This window comes from Podarcis muralis, chromosome 4 (genome assembly GCF_964188315.1).
Source record: "Podarcis muralis chromosome 4, rPodMur119.hap1.1, whole genome shotgun sequence".
Taxonomy (NCBI): domain Eukaryota; kingdom Metazoa; phylum Chordata; class Lepidosauria; order Squamata; family Lacertidae; genus Podarcis; species Podarcis muralis.
In genome coordinates, this window is record NC_135658.1 from 13,806,291 (window position 1) to 13,832,755 (window position 26,465).

The following is a 26,465-nucleotide window of genomic DNA, read 5'->3' on the forward strand; positions in this document are numbered from 1 at the left end:
ATGCTCTACCCTATTTTTTCTCTGGGCCTGCAGTGAAAGAGGCAAGCTGAGTTGGATGGATGCTGATGGCAAAAAGTCAGGTCTCATTGATTAGAAGTGGCCAGTCAAAAGGTCACATCAAGTTAAGTTCAGGAATGGCAAGAATGGGCAGGGCAAGTCATCTGAGCAGTGATCAGGACCACGGATAGCTCCAAACATGCTCTTTCTAGCAGAGCTATAGGAAGATGTCTCAAGTCATCTGAAGCCTTAAAGAGGCTGGCAGGAAATCAAATCTTCCTCAGTGCAATGATGGGACCAAGACATGGCACTCTGAGCTTTACAAGAGGCGGTTCTATAGTCTGAAGCCTAGTACTTCCGTGCTTCTGGATGTTGCCTGTGTTGGCAAGAATGAGGCAGGGAGAAAGAATCAGGGAAATCTAGCATTAGGCAGGTGCTGATTCCAGAGTTCAAGTTGCTCCCAGAATCCCCTGCCTAATCAAGTGTGCCGATTATCTTTTCAGCCAAAGCAGAATCTATCCTCTTTCCTTGAGCATTAAAAAAAAAGTTGGCCTGAATTTTTAGGATATTTGCTCCTCCTGTTTTCAGGGTTCTTTCTTTCTTGGAGGGGTGGGTCGTTGAGGATTTTATCCTGACAACATTTTAAAGAGAACCAACCTCCACTTCCTGAACTAGTATGTGGATGAGAATGCAGCGATCCTTTAGGGCAGGCGTCAGCAAACTTTTTCAGCAGGGGGCCGGCCCACTGTCCCTCAGACCTTGTGGGGGGCCGGACTATATTTTGAAGGGGGGGGAAATGAACGAATTCCTATGCCCCACAAATAACCCAGAGATTCATTTTAAATAAAAGCACACATTCTACTCATGTAAAAAACACCAGGCAGGCTCCACAAATAACCCAGAGATGCATTTTAAATAAAAGGGGACATTATATTCATGTAAAAACACATTGATTCCCGGAGGCAATTGGGCATTTGGGCTGGATCCATCCCCCGGGCCTTAGTTTGCCTACCCATGCTTTAGGGTTGATACTTCTCTGAATTTTGCAGTGCATTTCTTGGCTCAAGAAACATACTCAAAATGTGCACTATTGCATATGTAAGGTTCAGCTACCGAACCCACAAGGGAAACTTTTCACCATGGCAAGGACACTTCACACAGTGGCCTCTTGTTTCAAAATTGTTGACAACCCTGAACTTCCTCAGCAACCCCGAATGTCATCCCACCAATATGGCAGCTGTTTCACGTATTATTATTTTTAATTCCCACAGCCACCCACATCATCATATTCTGTCATCCGGGTCAACAATTAGAGCTTTGTTCCCTCTTCCCCCTGGAGTGTCTTGCTCATCTCAGTCCTGCTCTCCAGTTCCCTCCCAGCTTCCTGTTTCGACCTTGTCAGATCTGAAAGCAAGTACCAGCATTTGCAATGACTTAAAAAGAGAGAGACCAATATCTCTCTCTTCATAACTCCCTGCACTAGGGCATATCCTTTTTATTGTAGTGACACTGCCAAAGCACTCAAGGATCCTGTGTGAAATTCACTAAGCTTGTTCAATAATTTATATACAAATTTAATTACAAAGGATTTTTCATATTAACAGATATTTTCCCTCAAGCCAGCGCTGCTTTATAAATATGCTTATTACTGTGCTTAATGAAAACAATGTTCAGGAGACAGAAGTTAATTCCATTACCTTCTATTCAATTATGGATACCCCTTATTCTCCTAACCATCCTGCAGACAGAAGACTATGGCAGGTTAGTTTGCAGTAATGTACAGTTAAGCCCTTCCAAAGCCATCTTCATTATTCGACGCAGCACATTTGGCTCTCTGAGCGAAACAGCTATATTGTGTGCATGCATGGAGGAGGGAAGAGGAGTCACATGCGTTCTAAAGCTGTGAAGATAATCACAAGAAAAGTTAATTATGCCAATTAAAATAATCATCCTTCTCTGCAGCAGATATGACCTATTTCAAGAGAGCAGAGGATTCTTATTTATATGTATCAAATTTTCAGTTGTTGGTATGAGTGCTTGGAATTGGGCCCACTGTGTTCATAAGGGATTCAGAGCCCCCCCCCCCCGTTTTAATTAGTAATAGCAGAGACTACAAAAGCACCTTGCACCTCTAGGCTTAGAACGCACACATTGATTCCTCCCACCACACACCTGTGTTATATCTCACAATGAGAAAACCTTTGTCAAAGACAGAAATAGGAGGAAAACTTAATATAACACTGGGACTCGATGCCAGGGAAAAAAAAAGATTTTCAAGCATGGAGCTACATGTGCTTCTGAGCACAAGTAGTTTACACCTCTCTCAATAACCTGGGTTCTTTTATACCTCGGTGAAAATGGCACTATTCCCATGTTCCATCTCTTACAGGGAAATCTTAACTATAGGAATCTGGTATGGTTTTACTTTCTTAGGCTCCATGATCACTGCAGATGGTGACAGCAGTCATGGAATTAAAAGATTCCTGCTTCTTGGGAGAAAAAGCAATGAAAAACCTAGACAGCATCTTCAAAAGCAAAGACATCACTTTGCCAACAAAGGTCCAAATAGTTAAAGCCATGGTTTTCCCAGTAGTGATGTATGTATGAGCTGAACAATAAAGAAGGTTGATCACCGAAGAATTGATGCTTTGGAATTATGGTGCTGGAGGAGACTCTTGAGAGTCCCATGGACTGCAAGAAGATCAAACCTCTCCATTCTGAAGGAAATCAGCCTTGAGTGCTCACTGGAAGGACAGATCCTGAAGCTGAGGCTTCAATACTTTGGCCACCTCATGAGAAGAGAAGACTCCCTGGAAAAGACCATGATGTTGGGAAATATGGAGGGCACAAGGAGAAGGGGACGGCAGAGGATGAGATGGTTGAACAGTGTTCTCGAAGCTACGAACATGGGTTTGACCAAACTGCAGGAGGCAGTGGAAGACAGGAGTGCCTGGCGTGCTCTGGTCCAGCAACAACAACAATTCTAAACTCAGTTCAGGAAGAACTTGGAGGGACTCCTGGAGTCTGAGCTGGCAGGGGGTGTCTGGGCCAGAGTTTTGAGAATTGTGCCCCAGGTCACAATACCAGGTTGAGCAGGGTTTGGAAAAGGTGTAAGTTTTTCCTTGCCCCATCCTGCCCCTGTCATGCACCCCCCAGAACACCTCTTTTGGGGGACTTGGACCTGCTTAGGTTCTGCTGGCGAAGTCAACTGTGATGAGGGACTTACAATGGATCACATAGGAAAGTTCAAGTTTCCACTGGATCCAAGCACTCTCATCCCAACACAACTTGGGTTTTGATTGTGCTACTCAAGGTCTAATCAACAAGGGTGTGAAGAAGCACATTCTATGGTGGCATACCACCTACCTTAGCAATATCATTTAAGTTTCAGGAATATGGAGAAAGCCAACCTATTTAACACAGCTTTTAATGTAGTTATTAGTTGTAATTAGCACTGCTATTGGCAGCTTCAAATAGGGAGCGAGCATGACAGTTGATTTTATATGTATGCCACTTGGAGAACTATTATTAATATTATTGCTATTATTGCTATTACTATGATTTTTTAAAATTTATTGTTATGGTTCTAGGGTGGAATGTGATATGAGGTCATCACTGAAAGCTGAGTGTCAATTCCCCACTACTCATCATAACACAGGGATAATTTGATCTTTGTGGTTTACTGATATGAATTGACCTAATACACACCTCCCAGGTTATCATGCAGATCAGGAGCTGGTTGTCCACCAGTTTCCACACTTCCTGGATGTTTCAGCACAGTTCTCAACTCAAAATGCATGTTTTGAGGAGCTGTATCCAATGTCCATCACCCTTGGAATATACCCATTGAAATTAAATCAACATAACTAACACAGGTCCATTAATTTCACTGGGAAGAACTTAATACAACCCAGCTCTGTTTAAAAATATTTTAAATGCTTATGCAAAAATAATTTTTGACCTCTATTGTTGGGGTGGGGAGAGAAAGATCACATGCAAAAGTAACGCTGACTAGAAATTGACCGATTCACCCATCCATTCATCCATCCCATAGCAGCTACAACAAAATTTAACACCCATGGTGTGTCATTCTTATACAATGTTTTTCCAGTGCAACACCATGACATGTAATTGAAAATGTGCTTCATAGCAACATGATGTTGTTGCCGCCATTGCTTTATTTATTTGCTATTATACTAATTATTCATATTTAAATAATAACTTTATTCAATTTATTGTTTATTGTTAAATCAAATCAAACACTAATGTAAAATAACTAAATTAAAAATGAATTGTTTAATTAAATATAAGTAGCATTAAATGATTCACATTATGTATATGTATTTATTTATATGCCATTTATGCACCAAAATGTTGTAGGGGGGTGAGGAGAACTCGAAGGAAGCTGGGGAAGCAGAATGTATGGGTCTGGGGCCTGTAGTAGGCCTGAGCCTCTTTAGATCTTAAGGCCACGTCTTAAGAGTGTAAAAAGGAAGCCCGTATGAACATGGGAGAGAAGGCGAAAGAATGAAGGAAGTATGGAATGTTGGGAGTTTTTACTTCAGTAATGCTGTTTTTCCTGTAAAGCTAGTTTCTTGTGGTTACTCATTACACCTGTTGTGACAACTTTGCAGACCCTTCAAGTGTCCCTATTTCCCAGGGACGTTCCTGATTGAGAGAAGCCATCCCAGTTTCTGATTTGATCCTGGAATGTCCTGCTTTTCCTTAGGATGTCCCTATTTTCATTGGAGAAATGTTGGAGGGTATGGAGTTATCCAGCCCCCCAAGCTGTCTGAAGGCAATCCTGTATAGGGAAGGGGTTTTTTTAGTATTAAATATTTTCTTGTGTTTTTATATATGTTGGAAGCCACTCAGAGTGGTTGGGGCAACCCAGTAAGATGTGTGGGGCATAAATAGTAAAAAATATCATTGTGGAATGGGATGTCCCTATTTTCACTGGAGAAATGTTGGAGGGTAGGACTTTGTAATCTCTCCAAGATGCTTTTAACCCTGTATGTAATCAGAACATCCTATTGAACAGTTTCAAAGTGGTCCTGGCTGATGAGGGTCTTCTCCAATGCAATTGCCTTGCCTTACCCTAATCACAGCATAAAGGTTCAATTTTCTTTCACAGAAGGCTACTGTTTTGGGGCATCAATCTGGTGTGAGTTCCACACACAGCATGGGACCCCATAATGTATCTTTAATTGTTTAAATGCCTTGTGTTTGTTATTTCTTAGACATTGCCTTGGGCATTTCTAAGCAGAGAAGCAATTCATAAATAAATGCATACATATAAGAGTATGCACTTTGTGGTGCAGTGAGAAGCAATACGTTCCCAACCTTCACTTGCAAGCACTCTAAAGCAGGGAGATAAGTTAGGAAATGTATGACTTGGTTTGTGCGAAGGCTTGTTTGGGGGGCAGGAAAGTTGGAAAGGTCTTGACCTGTATCTTCCCACAAAATGAAGCCCCCAATTCAGACGTTCTGGGCTATGCTGGGTCTGCAAAAGTGGGTGTGGAGGGGAAGGATCAACCTCTGCTTAGGAACATGAATATGGAAATCAGCCCCAAGCCATACACCAAATTGCTTCAGTTTTTAATTTCTCCACTGCCGTTCCAATTAGCTGATAACTAGCACTTTCCCAATGCCACAACAAATTGAGATCGCCCACTCTAGATGTTGACTTTGCGTCCCTAAATTAATTTTCCTCCAGATTTTAATAATCAGTTTAAACTCAAAAAAAAAAAATATTCATTATTAATTTACCAGAAGCAATACAGTGCCTTGTAAAACATTTATGCTGCGGAAAATGAAGAGCCCTTTCCCAATGATTGCGCGGCATGCCTAATTTAATACACAACTAAATATTTAATTACTAAATGTGGCAAAGCTGAAGGTGCTCTTCTGAAATTAAACCTCCTCCTTAATGGCAAAAGACTTAATTGTATCCTGGGCGGCGGCAGCAGCAGCAGCAGCAGCAGCCGCCGCCACCTAAGTAGAACCCTGCTTTATGGATCTCTTTGTGCCAGCTGATAAAACATGTGGAAATGTAATAAACAGATTCCACCTCTCCATCCATCCATCCATCCATCCATCCAGTTTCCCCCTATGGTGCCAAGACGCTGTTCACAACACACTTCTATGTCACAGCTTTAGTTTAACTCCTCCATGTGTCCCATTAAAAGACTGGGTTGCACAACCTTTTTATTTTTAATGCTGAGGTCTAGATTCCATCAGGGGTGTTTTGTCAGGGGCTACATGTCAAATGTGCATAAAGTCAAAGCCATTGGCAGGTGTGGTCTGAGCGAAAAATTGAGTGGGCTCATCCCTTCTCCCTGAGTCATCACTTTCTCATTCACCCCCTTCTCAAAGGCTGGTCTAAAGCATAAACGGATAAAATCAAAGTACATTTTGAAGATCCTCCTCAGATGGATTTTCCCAGAAAAGCCAAAAATGTTTGCATAGGGTTTGGCAGCCAAAGAGGAATGTAGGAAGTTGTGTTGTACCAGGTCATTTTGTTTGTCCATAGAACCCAGTAAAGTTTGCTCTGGCTGGTAGCAGCTCAGGCTTAGCATCTCAAACAAAGGTCTTTCCCACTGACTGCTTCCACCCACCTACGAACAAAGTAATCACACAGTAGTAGGGTTGCCATATTTCAAGAGGTAAAACTCCGGACACAAAAAGTTGTTGAGTTTTTCTTTGACAATCATCCAAAAAGTTGTTAAGCTCCACCCCACCCACCCACCCACCCACCCACCCCACCCCCATTATCCATCACCAGCTGCTTGCACCCATGCCTGAACCCAAGCTGCCCGTGCACAAAAAAAATTAAAATTAAAAAGGAAGGTCTGTCGACAAAAGCCACAGAAACTGTCACAGCCCATACCAGTTAAGGAAAGAACATGTCTGACAGTTACCGTATTTTTTGCTCCATAAGACACACCTGAGCATAAATGACGCACCTAGTTTTTAGAGGAGAAAAAAGAAGAAAATATTCTGAATGAAACAGTGGATGTATGAATTTTGTGGTTCATGCTGTGGCCACAGACATGTGATTTGACGGCGAGTTTGGGGTAGCCCAATGCAAAAGTTTCCCTAAGCTTTGGTCTAAAATACAGTGTGTCTATATGCAGGATACTCACACAAACCTATGCTCTTTGTGGTTGATTAATGCCTATCAAAATTATTATTTCTCAGTGATAACAATGAAATGAAAAAACTGAGGGAGTGCAGAAGTATCCTGCCTTTTGCCCTACATGAAGGTTGTAAGAGTGTTGTTTTTGTGTGTGTTTTTTTAACTTTTCCGTGTTACCTGCCTAAAAAGTCCCTCGAATCTTCCTGATGAAATGGTTTCGGAAGCCCAACACAGTCACACTTGAGGCCAAGGAAGGCCAAATTCTTCACTGAGGCAAGTGCGTGGTCAGCTATCCTCACCCGCCAAGCACTACAATATGAAAAACATCTAGACACCTTCAGAGTTCTTTGTGCAGCCATGGTTTACAGTACGGTTCTCGACTGCCAGCAGTTCTGCCTGCAAATTAATGTTTACGTCCCACTCAAGACTGAACCCTTTTTTATCCTGACAGAAGGAGGGAGAAACGCTTTGGTCTAAGAGAACTTGAAGGCAAGCCACGTACCTAATAGATGTATGGACTAGCTGGAGCCAGAATGCTTTCCCAGGAGCTTTTAATACCACACTAAAGGCCGTTGATAGCAATATATTTGATCCAATTCATATCTACACGCATTTTTGAGGGGGTGCAAAAGCAGCCTGAAGGACCCTAAATACCACAGATGCTGTTATGTACAGCATTTTCTGAAATGCTCTGTGACTTCCCATCCACTGCCCTTTGCAATTACCCTCATAGCACCCTGCATATTGCTGTCTCATTACTTTTTGTTTATTCACAGGTGAGGAGTTGTCAAACCCTTTTGTCAGCTCTGACAGGTGGGGGCATGCAAATATAAAGGTGCAGGACTTATGAATAAAACTATGTATAAGCTGCCTTCTGGGGCACAGTCCACTCAAGGTGAACTACACTTCAGGGAAAGAAAAGAAAAAAGCAAAACAGATCAAAAATCCCTAGGAAGTAGTATTAACAAATAACTATCGTTTTAAAACATTGGCCAGTTTATATCAGCAGAAAACATCACTAACGGGGAAAGGAAACATCAGCCAATCTTCATGTCATAAAATAAGGAAACTGATTTGCACTTTCCAAAGCAATATGCAAACCAACATATGCAAGATATGCAAACCAGCCATTTCCTTTGAAATGTGCATTTTTCCAAATTTTGCAATGCAGCTCTTTAGCCAAGATATGTGTGTGCATATATAGGAGTAATATATATATATATATATATATATATATATATATATATATATATGAGTAAAGTGTGCAGAAAAACGCATATATCAGTGAAAATAGCATAGCATTCAAAATATATTTTAAAAAGATTGGGCAAAATTGCATACAAAATTGTATGGCACATATGTGAAAAAATGTATATTAGGTGGGGAAATTGCATTAAAATATTGATGGGCTTTCATTTCCTTTTCCAAGAGCAAACTGATGTGAAAATGTTGAGAACCAAGTTTAAGGGATGGGGATGGTGGTGGGAGAGATGAGAAACCGAAAGAAACCGAAATGGATAGATTCACCCATCCTTACAGCCGGGTGGCGGTGGTGGTTCACTCTGTAAGTTTCTGCTAATGAGTGCAGCACAAGCTGAGCTCTGAGAATCTCAGCCCATGTAGCCACAACACTTCCACCCTCCTTCTACTTTCTTCGTTGCTTTCCCCACCTCTAGAACAGTCTCCCTCTGGAGGTTGTGGACTCTCCTTCCTTGGAGGTTTATAAGCAGAGGTTGGATGGCCATCTGTCATGGATGCTTTAGTTGAGATTCCTGCATTGCAGGGGGTTGGACTAGATGACCCTTGGGGTCCCATCCAACTGTATGATTCTATGAGTCTAAGGCTGTCAGTGGCTACTAGCCACAATGACTATGTTCTATCTCCACTGTCAGTGGAAGCATGAATCCAAATAGCAGTTGCTGGAATTCACAAGTGGGCAAGGTGTACTAACCATGCCAATTTTATACAAGTTCTTCCTTTAAAATATGCTTCCCAGCACCTTTCCCCCCTCTAAAATATGCATTTCTGTGCACATTTTGGAACCAAAACTACATTGCAAAATTCAGAGGAGGGACAAAAAGCTGATTGACATCTGCATTCCAACCTATATATAATTCTAGGGCCAGTAAATTACACCAGTTCACTTCAAAATGTGGACCAAATCAATTTCTCCTCCATCCGTAAATTCACATCCAAATGTCCCAACAAAAAATAAATGACACCACACTGGTTCTCAGAAGCAAACAAGAATTACGCTCTGCTTTATTACACATAGAACATGAACGTCACCAACTGAATGACGGATGCCAAAGGCAATTATTCTAGCTCATCAGGTGCACCATTTCCTAATGCACTTCTGAAGTGCAGAAACAGACAAAATGGGTGGCTGAGAGAGTCTATGAAGCACTGGGTAATATTTGAATTAAATGCATTCCTAAGAGCCTTGCAGAGGCAGCAGAATGATATATTAAATGCAGGCAGAGGAAATCAATCTCTGTACTGGAACACAGCAGACTGTTGAGTGTTTTGAACCTGCTAATGTTTGGTTTTTTAAAAAATATTTCAATACGATCCAAAACAGAGAAAGCTAGCCAAGATCCTTAACTTTTCTATACCTCCCCCCCCCTTTATCAGTGGTAATAAAAGCAGGCTATTCATTAGCAAGAAATCCAAACTAGCTCCATTCAGTTCACAGCAGGAGCTCCCAAACTAGCAATTAATGGAAGCATTGGTGTGGAAGTTGTTTTCCAAATGCCACGCTGCTTTTCTGGTGCTTCACTTTGTTTAAAATGTGAACAATATCTTTAAAAAAAGAAGTTAAGACTGCCGAGGAAAGGTTACAGGAGCTACCTGGAAGAGAAGGAGGCATTGTGTAGTCCATAGTTGCACCTGGCTTGCTGAAACTTGTGTTCCCCCAGCCATCACCACCTACCCTGAGTCACCACCTACCCTAGGAGTCTTGGTTGACCACAAACTTGACATGAGCCAACAGTGTGACGCGGCAGCTAAAAAAGCCAATGCAATTCTGGGCTGCATCAATAGGAGTATAGCATCTAGATAAAGGGAAGTAATAGTGCCACTGTATTCTGCTCTGGTCAGACCTCACCTGGAGTACTGTGTCCAGTTCTGGGCACCACAGTTCAAGAAGGACACTGACAAACTGGAACGTGTCCAGAGGAGGGCAACCAAAATGGTCAAAGGCCTGGAAACGATGCCTTATGAGGAACGGCTAAGGGAGCTGGGCATGTTTAGCCTGGAGAAGAGGAGGTTAAGGGGTGATATGATAGCCATGTTCAAATATATAAAAGGATGTCATATAGAGGAGGGAGAAAGGTTGTTTTCTGCTGCTCCAGAGAAGCGGACACGGAGCAATGGATCCAAACTACAAGAAAGAAGATTCCACCTAAACATTAGGAAGAACTTCCTGACAGTAAGAGCTGTTCGACAGTGGAATTTGCTGCCAAGGAGTGTGGTGGAGTCTCCTTCTTTGGAGGTCTTTAAGCAGAGGCTTGACAACCATATGTCAGGAGTGCTCTGATGGTGTTTCCTGCTTGGCAGGGGGTTGGACTCGATGGCCCTTGTGGTCTCTTCCAACTCTATGATTCTAGGATTCTATTCTATGATCACATGGCTAGTGAGTCATCACATGGCAGCAACATGGGGGTTCCTGGGGTTGGGGTGGTGGGAATCCTAGGTAGACCAAATAACACTAGAACACAGGACCATCTAATTAAGTTGAATGATGGGAAGATCCCAACAAACAAAAGAAGACACTTCTGCACACAGTGCATCGTTAAAGTATGGAATTTACTCTCGCAAGATGTAGAGATGGCCCCCAATTTGGAGGTTGTTGTTTTTTTTTAAAAAAAGGATTACATAGATTAATGGAGGTGAAGGCTATCAATGGCCGGGTGCTTGTGCTACTTCCAATGACAGATTGTCACAATGTTTTTTCCTGTTCTGAAGCTTCCATCATTCAGATTCGTCAAATGACTTAGGCTCCAGTATTATGAGAGAGACAGGCAATGCATGTTTACTTTTCCCATGCCATATATAATCTTTATATAACTCTATCATGTCCCCTCTCACTTGCCTTTTTATCAAAATTTAAAAAACCCAAATATCATTCGAGCCTATGATATTTTAGCATTCGGTGATACACTGAAATCCTACCGATTTCACTGGGTAGGTAGTAGATTGCAACTACAGTGGTGCCTCGCAAGAAGAAATTAATCCGTTCCGCGAGTCTCTTCGTCTTGCGGTTTTTTCGTCTTGTGAAGCACGGCTATTAGCGGCGCTTAGCGGCTATTAACGGCTTAGTGGCTTTAAGAAAAAGGAAACAAACTCGCAAGAACTCACAAGACGTTTCGTCTTGCGAAGCAAGCCCATAGGGAAATTCGTCTTGCGGAACGACTCAAAAAACGGAAAACCCTTTCGTCTAGCGAGTTTTTCATCTTGCGAGGCATTCGTCTTGCGGGGCACCACTGTAACTTCCTCTGGGCAGAACTTAAGGTTTTTCAGAGACTGCAAGACCTTTAGAATCAAAGAATTTCAAAACTGAAATGCATGACAGTGGCAATGAAACTGAGTTGAGTCAGGAAGTCCAACAAGGAAATAAACAAGGCAGCACTGTTTAGGGAAGTTTTTAATGTTTGATGTTTTACCGCTTTATTATTATTATTATTATTATTATTATTATTATTATTATTATTATTATTATTATTTTGGGAGCCACCCAGAGTGGCTGGGGAAACCCAGCCAAATGGTCAGGGTATAAATTATTATTATTATTATTACTATTATTATTATTCTCTACCATGAACTCATAAGGTGGGCTTAAGCTAAGCACCTGACCTCAGCCTTAAGTCTCCATCAGTAACATAATATTGGTTTCCTGTACAGAAATATTAAAGGAACACGGTATTCTGTGCATCTTCATCACAGAAAATGTTAAGATTTCTACTGTTCCTATTATTGCTGGTTATTGCATACGCAGGGCATAAGATAGTATGTGATGTTTTGGTGACATAGTATACTTTCAGAAACACAGTCAGGTGTCACAAGTCTCCTTGAATTCAAAATGACTTCCATTTGAGCAGACATGATTAAGACTGTGCTGCTATTCTGTTCAAATAATCCCATTTAATTCCATGTCCTGATAGTGCCATGAAATAAAGGAGTGCTTTTACTGACTTTACAGATTGTTAAATCTACCACTGTTATCTGATTATAGTAAATCCTGCCATTGTCCACCAGAACTGTCGTTTGTGGTTTTATATATATATACTTTTATACAGAGCTTTAGATTGGATATGGAGATGCAGCCACCTTGGTTGTTTCCTAAAGTACTTTATTGGCAGTCAAAGTGTGTCTGGATTTCAGGGACTTGAAAGTAAAGGAGAACCAGCGTAGTGAAACAGAGAGTGCTGGAATGCTCAGAAAATGTGGGTTGAGATATCTTCTTGGCCTTGAAGTCCACCAGATGACTGTAGACCAATCACCTTTCTGAGCCAAATCTACCTCACAAGGTTGTTGTGTCAACATAAAATGATGCTTCCCTAAGCTCTTTGAAAAAGGGATGCGGGTGGCGCTGTGGGCTAAACCACAGAGCCTAGGACTTGCTGATCAGAAGGTCGGCGGTTCAAATCCCCGCAACGGGGTGAGCTCCCGTCACTCAGTCCCTGCTCCTGTCAACCTAGCAGTTCAAAAGCACATCAAAGTGCAAGTAGATAAATAGGTACCGCTCCAGCGGGAAGGTAAGTGGTGTTTCCATGCACTGCTCTGATTCGCCAGAAGCAGCTTAGTCATGCTGGCCACATGACCTGGAAGCTGTACGCCGACTCCCTCGGCCAGTAAAGCGAGATGAGCTGCAATCCCAGAGTCGGTCACGACTGGACCTAATGGTCAGGGGTCCCTTTACCTTTAAGCTCTTTGAAGGAAGGACAAGATGAAAGCATGTCTTTCAGGAGGTCAGAGTGAATGCCCCCCCCAAAACAGTTTTCTACCCTGACACTGCCTAGGCTGAGAGCTATTGAGCTGTGCCATTGTAAAAACCATCACATGCCATCAACACATTCTCTAAACTTCTATGGACAAAAGCTTGCAAATGGGAGATGCCATAAAGAAATAATGTTTCACCTGATCTCTCTAATTCTGTGCCACCAACGCTGGTCGAGCCAGAGAATAACCCTGATGGATCTCACCAAAGGTCTATCTTGCCCAGCATCCTGCTCCCCACAGAGGCCAATCAGATGCCTTCAGGAAGTCCACAAGCAGGGCATGATGTCAAAAGCCCTTGCCTGCTGCTGTTCACCACCCAGTGGAATTCAGAGATATGCTACCTCTGGTCCTAGCCAGTAAGACTAGCACCATCTCCTTCATATATTTGCCTAAACCCCTTATAAGAAACACCTGCTTTGTCCATTTGGCACATGAGGATGCCTAAGCCTTTGAACACTGGGTGCCTACCTTGCAATGCAGAGTGCCTAAGATGGATTCTCTTCCATCTGGCAAAGTGGGGTTGTGTCTAGGAAATAATTTGTTGTTGTTTAGTCATTTAGTCGTGTCCAACTCTTCGTGACCCCATGGACCAGAGCACACCAGGCACTCCTGTCTTCCACTGCCTCCCGCAGTTTGGTCAAACTCATGCTGGTAGCTTCGAGAACGCTATCCAACCATCTCGTCCTCTGTCGTCCCCTTCTCCTTGTGCCCTCAATCTTTCCCTACATCAGGGTCTTTTCCAGGGAGTTGAGTCTTCTCATGAGGTGGCCAAAGTATTGGAGCCTCAGCTTCAGGATCTGTCCTTCCAGTGAGCACTCAGGGCTGATTTCCTTCAGAATGGATAGGTTTGATCTTCTTGCAGTCCATGGGACTCTCAAGAGTTTCCTCCAGCACCATAATTCAAAAGCATTAATTCTTTGGCGATCAGCCTTCTTTATGGTCCAACTCTCACTTCCATACATCACTACTGGGAAAACCATAGGTTTAACTATACGGACCTTTGTTGGCAAAGTGATGTCTCTGCTTTTTAAGATGCTGTCTAGGTTTGTCATTGCTTTTCTCCAAAGAAGCAGGCGTCTTTTAATTTCGTATCTGATTCGGCTGGGGAGGGCGGGATATAAATTTATTTATTTATTTATTTATTTATTATTATTATTATTATTATTATTATTATTATTATTATTATTATTGCAAGAGACTAACCCATCTGGATTCCCACCCCACTTTTTCCCAATTAAGCATAGTAGTGAGCAACTGGGTTGAAGATGGCCAGTGTTTTCTATCATTCTGCTATGTTTCCCCACATCTTCCAAGTATATATGATGGGTGGATGGGGCAGAGCTTAAGCTGACAAATGAGTCTGCTGTTGATCTTTATGTTTCCTATCCCTGAATTTGCAGGGCATAGCCCCATTTTGCTAATGGATAAATGATTTTGCTAGGATAAATGATTTCCTCCTGCAGTAGCAGAGCATCTGTTTTGTGAGCAGGAGGTCCCAGCTTCAATCCCTGGCATCTCAGGGTAGGGCTAAGAATGCTCCCTGTCTAAAATCCCAGAGAGCAGCTGCCAGTCAGTGTAGGCTAGAAGGACCAGTGGTCTAATTCAGTGGGGGAAAAGCCAGCTTCCTCTGTTCCTATGTACAGTCATACCTTGGGTTACAGACACTTCAGGTTGTGTTTTTTCGGGTTACGGACTCGTCGAAACCCGGAAGTACTGGAACAGGTTACTTCTGGGTTTTGGCGGTTGCCATGCGCAGAAGTGCTGAATCGCAACCCGCGTGTGTGCAGACGCGGCACTGCGGGTTGCGGACATGCCTCCAGCACGGATCACATTCGCATCCCGAGCATCCACTGTACAGCAGAAGCATGTTGTTGTTTAGTCGTTTAGTCGTGTCCGACTCTTCGTGACCCCATGGACCAGAGCACGCCAGGCACTCCTATCTTCCACTACCTCCTGCAGTTTGGTCCACCTCATGCTGGTAGCTTCAAGAACACTGTCCAACCATCTCCTCCTCTGTCGTCCCCTTCTCCTTGTGCCCTCCATCTTTCCCAACATCAGGGTTTTTTCCAGGGAGTCTTTTCTTCTCATGAGGTGGCCAAAGCACTGGTGTCTCAGCTTCACGTTCTGTCCTTCCAGTGAGCACTCAGGGCTGATTTCCTTAAGAATGGATCGGTTTCATCTTCTTGCAGTCCATGGGACTCTCAAGAGTCTCCTCCAGCACCATAATTCAAAAGCATCAATTCTTTTGATCAGCCTTCTTTATGGTCCAGCACAAGCCTAGATGCATCGAATTAGAAGTCTCATTGCTTTCAGTAGCACTTACTCCAAAGAAAATGGGCACAGGGTTGTGGCTTTATTTCTGCCTCTTCCCCCGAAGCCTTTCCTTGGAGGAATTGTCTTTTGGATCATTCCTCATCTGTCTTGTCCACCCCCATTTCCTTTCAGTTTTGTCAGCATCTTTCTTCAAAATCCATCTAGCCGACACGCAAGTGGACACAGCAATTTAATAAGGGAGCCTGGGGAAGGGCAGGGGGACAGAATGATAGGCCCCAGGGCTGTGATAATATGCTTTTCTTAGTACATCCTGAAGAGGTTTAGGCCTTTTAAGTCACAGCACACACAGCTGAGTCATGTTCAGTTTTGTTATCCATTACAACTCATCAGGGGCTCTTTAGTCAAGGTATATTAACCAATTTCCCTCCGTATATTACTGTACCTGGGCCTTCTTTCCTCAGAGTTAGATGCTGTCCTCATTGAGTTCTCTTTTATTATCAGCCCACTTCTAAGCATCAAGATCATTCTGAGCATCTATTATCTTAATACATCCCGGGCACATCCTGCTTTTGCAGCACCCACTACAGAACGAGTACAAAGGGCCAACATGGATACAATGGGGATGCTCGGCTGTGCATGGTAACCTTTTTCCACATTTCCCTGCTCTGCGGTTGTTGATGTGCTCCCTGGAAGAGGAGGAGAGCTGTTGGCTCATCCTCAGAGGACCCACTCCCCAATGTTATGCAGCAGCTGGCATGGACCCTGGATTTCTGGGTTTTGCAGGAAGATTAAAAAAATAATAATCACAGGGTTGATGCGAATGGTTTCTGGGCTGGAGTGGGTGCCGATGTTGATTTTTTTCTTTCTGTATGATGATTAATGGATGAGAGTATTGTTCTGTTCCTTGTTGTGAGCATGCTGCCAAATGTTTTCTATCAATTTTATGAGGGATGGGGGCTGCTTTGTTGCTGTTTTCAATAAATTGTATAGAATATTAATGTTTTATATGAGTATTCGCCCCCCCCCCATGTAAGTTGCTTGGAGACTGTTTGGGTGACAAGTGACTAATAAGTTCAACCATCTATCTATCTATCTATCTATCTATCTATCTATCTATCTATCATCTATTATTTATTTATAGGTCTTCACTGGAGCAGTCACCAAATCTCAACCTTAAGCTAGATAGATGATAGAGAGAGTGAGTGTGAGAGAGAATTTTTTTTTTAGAGCTTTGTATTATGAGCAGCAGCAGCAGCTGTATGGACCTTCACACACCCACCCCCCCGGTTTCATATTGAGAGGTGATGGCTCTTTGAGACTACTTATGCTTTTAACCAATCCCCTGGTTCTCTTGGTTGCCACATGCCATGTTCTCCATTTGCCACAGAAATTGAATGCACTTGTTTCATAATAGGGGTGTGTTGAAATGTGGCCCTCCAAGCTTCCCTGTTTGGCCCTCAAAACTTTCTCCAGTCCACACTCCTCACTGACCCTCTTTCACACCTCAAACACTTTTGCCTAGCTGGGATGTGGTCCTTGGAACTCTGGTGATGGCTCTTGCTCGCTCGTTTGAATGGAAGAGACAGAGGGGCATGTTGAGTGCATGTAGAAACAACAGTGTGGTGTAGTGGTTAAGAGCGGTGGACTCGTAATCTGGTGAACCGTGTTTGCTTCCCTGCTCCTCCACATGCAGCTGCTGGGTGACCTTGGGCTAGTCACACTTCTCTGAAGTCTCTCAGCCTCACTCACCTCACAGAGTGTTTGTTGTGGGGGAGGAAGGGAAAGGAGAATGTTAGCTGCTTTGAGACTCCTTAAGGTAGTGATAAAGAAGGATATCAAATCCAAACTCTTCTTCTATTCTACAAAAGCAAAATTAGCATGTGTTGCTCTGCTCACTTTCCCCTCCAACTTGGACCACTATGGCTATGTGGCCCTCAAAAGTCTGTCAGAATGGATTGCAGCCTCCAGGGTGAAAAATGTCCCCCACCACAGTGTTACATAATATATGCAATGACTTAGGAACATAGGAAGCTGCTCTATAGGATTATCACCATGTTGACTAGCAGGGGCTCAGACAGAGAGATCTTTCCTCCTGCTTAATCCTTAACTGAAGATGCCAGGGGTTGAATCTTCTGCATGCAATGCATGTCCCACGCTAATAATCTCTGCTCCTTCTGCAGTAGTTCACAGAATTCTTATGACCACATCCAAGAACAGACATTTTCCTAGCAGTTTAGTAGAGGAAAATATTAAACCATACTTGAAAGTGTCACTCTAGAAAATGAACACCCCCCCCCCCCAAATCCTCAATACAGTGATACCTCGGGTTACAGATGCTTCAGGTTACAAACGCTTCAGGTTACAGACTAACCCAGAAATAGTACCTCGGGTTAAGAACTTTGCTTCAGGATGGGAACAGAAATCGCATGGCAGCAGCGGGAGGCCCCATTAGCTAAAGTGGTACCTCAGATTAAGAACAGTTTCAGGTTAAGAATGGACCTCCAGAACGAATTAAGTTCTGAACCCAAGGTACCACTGTACCCCTCTCCAACATTTAGACATTGTTGGTTTCCGTGCAGCATATAAGATCTCCCAGGAAAAAAATAATGGATTTCAAAATCCAGGACACATTGGGAAAGGGGCAGGAAGTAAATGATCTATAATAATAATAAAGGAGAATGAAGAGTTGAGAGACCAACAGACCGGTTCCAGTGTAGCGTAAGCTCATGCCATGATAAGTGCCTAAGAAGCTACCTGATGAATGGATCCTTGGTCTGATCCAGCAAATGTAAGAGCAGCTCTGCTGGATCAGGCCAATGCCCCATATAGTCCAGGATGCAGTTCTCACAGTGCCAATCAGATGCTTATGGGAAGCCCACAAAGTAGGTAAAGGTAAAGGGACCCCTGACCATTAGGTCCAGTCGTGGCTGACTCTGGGGTTGCGGCGCTCATCTCACTTTATAGACCGAGGGAGCCGGCGTACAGCTTCCGTGCCATGACTAAGCCGCTTCTGGTGAACCAGAGCAGTGCACAGAAATGCCATTTACCTTCCCACTGGAGCAGTACCTATTTATCTACTTGCACTTTGACATGCTTTTGAACTGCTAGGTTGGCAGGAGCAGGGACCGGGCAACAGGAGCTCACCCCGTCATGGGGATTCGAACTGCTGACCTTCTGATCAGCAAGTCCTAGGCTCTGTGGTTTAACTCACAGCGCCAAGTAGGACATGGATGCAAAAGCACTTTCCCCTCCTGTGGTTTCCAGCAACTGGTATTCAGAAATATGCCTCTTACCCCAGATGAGTAGCTGTTGATAGCCTTATCCTCCACTGATTTGTCTAATCCTCTTTATAAATCTGCTAGTCTCTCAATTGCCAGGGGAGAAAAGGCTCTTTATATTATTGCTCATTTCTTTTACTTGCCTGTACCTTTCCGACTACATCCTGAACGCTGCAAACTCCAATATTTGTTCTGGGAGATCTCATAGGACAGGGTGAAAAAAATACACATATAAGCATCAATGACATCTTAAAAAGTGGAGAGATGTGTTGGTGGTGGTAGAAAAGACGTTCATTTCACAGGGATGCAATTTCAAAAAACGTTTTCATATCGCATGTTGCTAGACCACAAGGGAAATGTCTCTTTTTATTAGATTTGCTCACTAGAATTCTATGAACTTGCTGCAAAAAAATAAAAAGCAAAATCACACAACACAAGTTTGTTCAGTTTCGCATGGCTAATATCAGAAGGGCATGGAATGTGGCTGTCAGTCTCAGATAGATTCCCATTTGAGAGATAGATGGAGAAAGGGCCTTTCTTTCAAAAGTGATGGAGATTGTTGATGTGTCTCTCTCTCTCTCCCCCCCCCCCCTTATTAGCCTCTTTTCATTGCCTTCTCTCTTCTGTGCATACACACTGTCATGTAAGCTGGCTTCCAAAACAAGCAGAAGCATTTCTGTTTGAAAGAAAAGAAAGAAAAGAAAAGAAAACGGAGAAGGAGAAGTGGTAAATGGAACAAGGGCTGCAAAGCCGAGTGCACAAAGAAAGTGCTTCATGCAATGTTTGTGTGTGGGAGTGGCAGGGAGAGAATATCAATGGCTATTTGCCAAGGAGGTGCATCATTATACTTGAGGCATCTGTCTGCTTCAGAATGCCTGGAGCTGGGAACAACATAAAAGGTATGTTATCAATGCCCACTGCTCTAGGGAGGGCAAGACGTTTACAAAATTCTGAATGGGGTGGGAAGAATGAATAGGAAGAATAATATTCTCTCTCTCTCTCTCTCTCTCTCTCTCTCTCTCTCTCACACACACACACACACACACACACACACACGAACTCTGGGTCATTCAGTAAAAGTAGTTGTCAACAGACCCAGGAATAAGGAGAGGAAGTGTTGCTTCTCATTACTTTCTTTCAAAAAGGGGATTGGACCATTCACAGGAACATGGGAAGATGCTTAAATCAGACCTTGGGTCTGCCTAGCTTCGTATCTGAAGAAGTGTGCATGCACACGGAAGCTCATACCTAGAACAAACTTAGTTGGTCTCTAAGGTGGTACTATTTTTTAATTTTAATTTTTTTAACACCCCCCCCCAACTGCGTCAGACCAACACGGCTACCTACCTGTATCTAGCTTAATATCGTCTACGCTGAATGACAGCATTTCAGACTTAAACATTTATAGCCCTACCTGGATATGCTGGGTATTGAACCTTGCACCTTCTGCATGAAAAGCAGATGTGCTGCCACGGAGCTGTGGCCCTTCCTCAATTCATTCATTAAGGATGTATGTATCAGTGGGGCTACCAGCCATGATGGAACTTCCAGGTGCTGGGCATGGTCACAGAGTGGTGGGAGGGACTGTTTCCTTCACGTCCCTGCTGTGGGCTTTAAGGGTATCTGGTTGGCTACTGCTGGAAATAGGCAAGATAGCATTTGGGTGTGATCCAGTAAGGCACTTTTTAATAGCTTAAGTGCACCCTGGCTACTTGCCATTTTTAGAGACAGCACACTGGGGCAATTGAACTGCTGGTCTTACTTCGTAAGACTTACTCTCCTGAGTGCATTGCTGTAGTGGTTCAGGTAGCGGTATCTCACTATAAACCAGCAAACAGAATTTTAGAAATAATCCTGCTCTGTCCAGGGCGGTAGTGATGGGAGGACCCATCAGCATGCAACATTTTAAAAAATGAAGAAGAATAAATCTCCCACGCTATACAATTCTTCACTAGCAAAAACTCAAAGATGACACCATACCTTGGGCTCACATTCCTCATAAATCACCTTCTATGGTTGCTCTGGATCATGGAAATTTATTCCGGCCAGGTGAATGAGCAATTGTGTGCAGGGTCTGGCTATCAGGTTGCTCAACACAAAAGGAATACCAAAGAAATAACCGGACAAATTCTTTTGATACATCAAAGACCATAGAAACGCTGGGAGTTGACATATCTCAGCAGCGAATGTGCTCACAATACACCTTTATACTTCTGACTCTCTCCCCCACCTCCTTAACCCAAGGCTTAAGAGTTCTTCAGAACATCAACCATCCCACTCTGGGAAAAGGGATCATGTCATTTAGCCGATACCGTAGAACTCTGCAGAGCCCATGGCCATCTCCTCTCTCCCCTCCAAAATCGAAAACAATCTTCATTCCTCTTTTTCCTCCCCGTTGTCAGGACCATAAATTTGAAATCACTAAGTGCTGTCCTTAAGGGACAGATCTGAAACAAAAACCCACCACTAAGTTTGATTGCTGAAAAATATATCATTGAACACAAAGCCATCACACATTCTGGTACGGGAGGGTGCTGGACAAGCGGCAGAGGTGAAGTATAAATAATATAACAGTGCATGTTAGATAAATTAGGCAAGTAAGGTCAAAGGGGTGGCTTGTGGGTTTTGTTCGGTTTGGTAATCCTAGCTACTAGCCCTTTAAAGAGGTGTATCACAACTGCACTACATTACTGCAACAAGTATCGAGAAATACAAGTGTCAGGCACAAGGCTCTCCATTCACTCCATGCACATGTGGCATCAAAACAAGGGCATATATCCTCTGATAAATCATGCAAAGGAAGAAAAATAGTCACTTTTTTAAGAAGCACTGGATGCATTTGTGCCTTATAGTGTAGAACTGCAACAAGTTTAGCAGCATACTCTTTCCCCCCCATCCCCACCACCCCTGAGTGTCAACACATACAAAGGCCAGATGCACAGCAGATTATTTTGTCCAAAAAGAAAAAGGAAAAAGGTCCTACAAAAGACTTTCAAAAGAAATCACCTGCTGAGGATTTAAACGAGACCAGCCAGGGAAGGAGAGGATGACATGGGTGAAGAAATAAATAAACACAGGAGTCGCAGTGCGTTCCTTGAATTAATCACATTACACTGTTAAGCAGGTCGTGTTTCCGACTGGCACAATCAGACACAGCACAGGACACCCAGAGACCGCGGGTACCAGCAGAGAGGCTCCTTCCCTTTGGTAGCAACATACCTTCTCTGCCTTTGCCTTCCTGGCGTTATGGACAAACCTGCGTCCCAGCTTCTTCGCATACCAGATCGAAGCCAGCATCGTAGGCAGTGAGGGTTTTTTCCAGCCACACCGACAATAAACTTCCACCGGAGCTCAGAGGCAATAGTGGCAACGGCTCAGGTCTTTTCACTGTTTTGCTACTGCCGCTTTTGTCGGGTCTTTTTTCAGTTCTAGTAGCTGACTGTGGTGGGGAGGAGGGGGGAGGAGGAGGGAAGAAGTGAAGGGAGGGGAATAAGGTTCTTGTGTGTGACCAGCAGGCAGGTATATTTACATACTGCCCGCAGGAGGTCTTGGGTGAGGAATCTTTGCATCCAGCTCACATCCAGACTGCTAAGTGTCTGTCTGCAGTTCTTTAGCAGTGACACCACAAACTACATGTGTGTGTGAGAGAGAGTGCATGAAAGGAGCCGCAGTAAACTAGTGAAGCACAGCACTCACCTCCTGCTTCTCTCGCCTGCTGAAATTTAACTCCTTGCTTCTGTTTCTGAGTTATGCAGCTAAGAATCAGAACTACATCTAACAGCAGCTCAAAAAGAGAGCGGGGGGAGAACCTCCCGGATATGTGATGTTGCAGTGAGAATGAAGTACATGAAGATTATTTTTTTAATCTTTCCATAGCTTGTCCAGGTCTCAAAGGCCCAGGAGAGTAGTTGTTTAACGCACAAAACATAACCACGACACTGTCACTTGGCCAAACTCCTGCAAACCAATCCTGCCCAACCTTCCTCCCTACTCGCTAGGGAGATTCAGCTGCTCCCAACTCACTCCCAGTCTTCTAGCTCTCCCCTGGGGAAAACTATTAACACCCATCCCTCATAAGACCATGCCCACACATTGGGGTCTAGAGCTACTCGTCGCTCCTCCCAACATTTTTTTCTTTGTGCTCATCTTCCAGAATGATTTCCCTGCCAAGCACCTTCTCATTTGCACCCTAAAAAACAGGTGGTCCATGGTCACAAGAGTTTGATTTTTTTCCTTTTAAAAGTGTGTAAGAGAGGGAGAATGGTGAACACAGGCTAGTATAAGGGGTGAATGGATCTGGTGATGTCTTACAGTTTCTCCCCACCCCACCCCCTAATCTTAAGTTCAGTTCTCCACATCAGTCTGTGAAATACAAAATTCACAATCATTTTAGTGTGAATTTCATCCGTGCAATTTTTCCTAATGTACTCATCTTTGCAAGCAATTTCCCAAGAATTTAATGCATTTTTAACGTTATTTTCACAAAGGGATACCTTTTTAAAATGCGAACTTGACCCTAGTGTATGAACATTACTGGATAACTGCCTTGCAAAATTCAGAAACCTGCACATTTTGAAGGATGGCTGTGTTTCAGTATGTGCATAATTTTCGGAGGGTGTAAATTAGGTTTGGTTCACCCTGATGTGCAAACTGAATCAAATTTCTCCCTCAACCCTAACTGAAATATTCAAATTCCCTTGTCAGCTTCACTTCTCACCTTGCAGACTATACAGCTTCAGAGAGCAGCCGTTAAAGAGAATAATAACAAAGCACTATGGATGTTGACAAGCATCCATTCTATAGCCGCATTCCTGGGGTGTGTGGCTGGACTGGTGATGTGCTATGGGCAACTTCTGGCTCCTCAGGAGCAGGTGCCTGTGGGGGTCCTGGCTCCAGCCCTTACACAACCTAGTGGCAGCGTTGGGCACAGTGGTCTCCTTATCTCCAGAGGTCAACTTGATGCCCTCATCCCCTGCCAGAAAAGTGATGCAGAAGTAGAACTCTGCTGAACCTCCATAATGGGAGTTGGGGCCAAAGCAAGTGTGACTCCAAAAAAGATGGAGGGGTGGAGACTGAAGAAACTCCGACTAAAGAATCATGGCAAGAAAAATTGATGGACTATGCAGAACTGGCAAAACTGACACATAAACTACGAAATAAGGATAACTGTGACTTTAAGGATGAATGGGAACCTTTCACAAAGTATTTGAAGATGCAACAAAGCGAACTGGACTCCTTGGCAGGTTTTGAATAAACATTCACAATTTTTTTTACTGATAATAATAAGCTAAACAGTTGGAGGATCTATACAACTCTGTAACATGCAGAAAATAGCATTATTGGAGAAACCAAAGACTGGAACTGAGGGAAGTCGGGGGGTGTTGTGGGGGGATGGGCTTTATGGGGGGAGGAAAAATGGGGGGGATAAGGATGTGTTTTTGGAAAATATGTTTTGTTATAATTTTGAAAAAAAATTATTTTAAAAAAAGGCTTCAAAGAATAAAATAAAATAATAAAATAACAACAACAACAACAACAAAAAAGATGGAGGGGTGGTTATGCATTCTGGAGGCAGTAACCCTCTGAATATAAGTTGCTAGGAATCACAGATAGGGAGAATGCTTGCGGGCTTCACTTGGGACATCACTGTGACAACAGGGTGCTGGACCAGAAGGGTTTTTGGTGTGATCCAGCAGAGCTCTTCTTAAGGGTAGCAACACTGCATGGTCATGTGATCATGCCAGGCTAGATGTTCCTAGGCTAGAAGTATTCAAAGCACCCCACATAATTGTGGGTAGCAGTTGGGGAGGAATCCCTAACCTTAACCACAAACTTAGCTGGGATGTATTCACATGGCAATTTATCCCAGTTTCCTGATGTTTCCCTCACTGCTGATTTGCAAATTCTGTTTGAGCCTCCACATGACATAAAAGCATGACTTCGGAAATATACCACACGCCATGCAACCCCCTCTTCTCTTCTCTTCTCTTCCCAACCTTAGACTGTATGCAACACTAACGTCTCACAACGAATGTAACTGATCTATAGAAAACACAACCTGAAAAAGTGGCACGTACTTTTGTAAACTAAGAAAATCATTCATAAAAATTATTTTAAAAAATATAGCACAAGTTTATTTGCTTGTTACTTGATTCCAGGGGGAAAAAATCCATTTGTTGATAACACAGAAATGAGTGCTAAACTTGCAATATATTTCACTAGGTTTCCAGAAGTGGCTTCATACTCTAACACCTGGCTACCACCCCTCAGCATCTGCCACCTGAGGCAGCTGCCTCATTTTGCCCAATGGTAGGGCCAGCCTTCACCAGGTCCATGAACTCCCTGTGCCTAAAGTTGGGTGTGCACTTTCCATTCTGATTTTGCCACCCTATGTGTTTAGCCACTGTTGCTGCTTTTGTAAACCACGCATTTGTTTATTGCTGGAGAAGCACCACTCTATTGACTATGATTCCCAAATAAACAGTGCTGCACCGGGAGAATATATATATTCCCTCTTTTCCTTCCTATCTTTTCAAAGAGGGATTGGTACTTCAATTCTTTGTCTTCTTTTTAATATTACAGCTATAACCAAACGTGCCTCCGACATGGAACATTACAAGCTGTCCTAGCTGAAGACAAGTGACACTCTTAGATGCAATGTGTGATTTCACACAGGAATGAAGATCACGCTCACTTGCAGTGCTACAAGGACCTTGAAGTACACAATGGCGAAATCACATCAATGGGCTACAGGAGCAGAGGGAAGGCTATTTTTATACAGGACTCTTCACTAGAAACAAGAGGTCACCTAAAGTCAAAACCTGCAAGGTGTGTTCAACAGGATTTGTAGATGATTATGACCAAAGGCTGTGACAAAATTCATACATGGAAATATGAAGTCATTTGGCTTCTTCCTACAATAGATCTTCACTCGTTGTGCCGGAATTCTGAGGATCTGCTCCATGAAATAAATGGATGCCCATACTCCATTCAGCAAACACCATGTGCACCCAGTCTATACCATTAGCAATGCAACCGACAGACCCTGTTCTTTCATTTTTAATATTGCCACTATATTTAAAGCAGCAGAAATAGATTAAGGTGCCTCTGCTTTAGGCAGGGAGTTAATCTTTGCTTGTTAAGGAATAGCTTCACCCAAACCCCAAGTGGTGATGCTGCCAGTGCTCTGTTCCTGAGGATAAATTTGATATCTGGTTCAACCATGCAATTCTAAGCCACAAGAAAACAATAATAGGGTACAATAGATGGCACATGTGAGAGATTTTACTTTCTTAGGCTCCATGATCACTGCAGATGGTGACAGCAGCCACGAAATTAAAAGATGCCTGCTTCTTGGGAGAAAACCAATGAGAAACCTAGACAGCATCTTAAAAAGCAGAGACATCACCTTGCCGACAAAGGTCCATATAGTTAAAGCTATGGTTTTCCCAGTAGTGATGTATGGAAATGAGAGTTGATCGCCGAAGAATTGATGCTTTTGAATTATGGTGCTGGAGGAGACTCTTGAGAGTCCCATGGACTGCAAGAAGATCAAACCTCTCCATTCTTAAGGAAATCAGCCCTGAGTGCTCACTGGAAGGACAGATCCTGAAGCTGAGGCTCTAATACTTTGGCCACCTCATGAGAAGACAAGACTCCCCGGAAAATACCCTGATGTTGGCAAAGATGGAGGGCACAAGGAGAAGGGGACGACAGAGGACGAGATGGTTGGACAGTATTCTCAAAGCTACCAGCATGAGTTTGACCAAACTGCGGGA

At 43.2% G+C, this 26,465-nt stretch overlaps 1 protein-coding gene across 22 annotated transcripts in view; it reads right to left on the reverse strand.

The window, feature by feature from the left end:
* Positions 1-26,465, reverse strand: part of DLG2 (discs large MAGUK scaffold protein 2) — a 901,719-nt gene that overhangs the window by 349,566 nt on the left and 525,688 nt on the right. The window contains exon 1 of one of the 22 annotated variants that reach the window (XM_028725991.2): positions 21,907-22,357. The exons of 20 other annotated variants lie outside the window; for them this stretch is intronic. In XM_028725991.2, coding sequence (XP_028581824.1) covers positions 21,907-21,984 — 78 coding nt within the window. In that variant the 5' untranslated portion in view covers positions 21,985-22,357. Of the gene's footprint in view, positions 1-21,906; positions 22,358-26,465 lie in introns of those variants that run through there. One more of the 22 variants, XM_077926970.1, reaches the window with a different exon arrangement.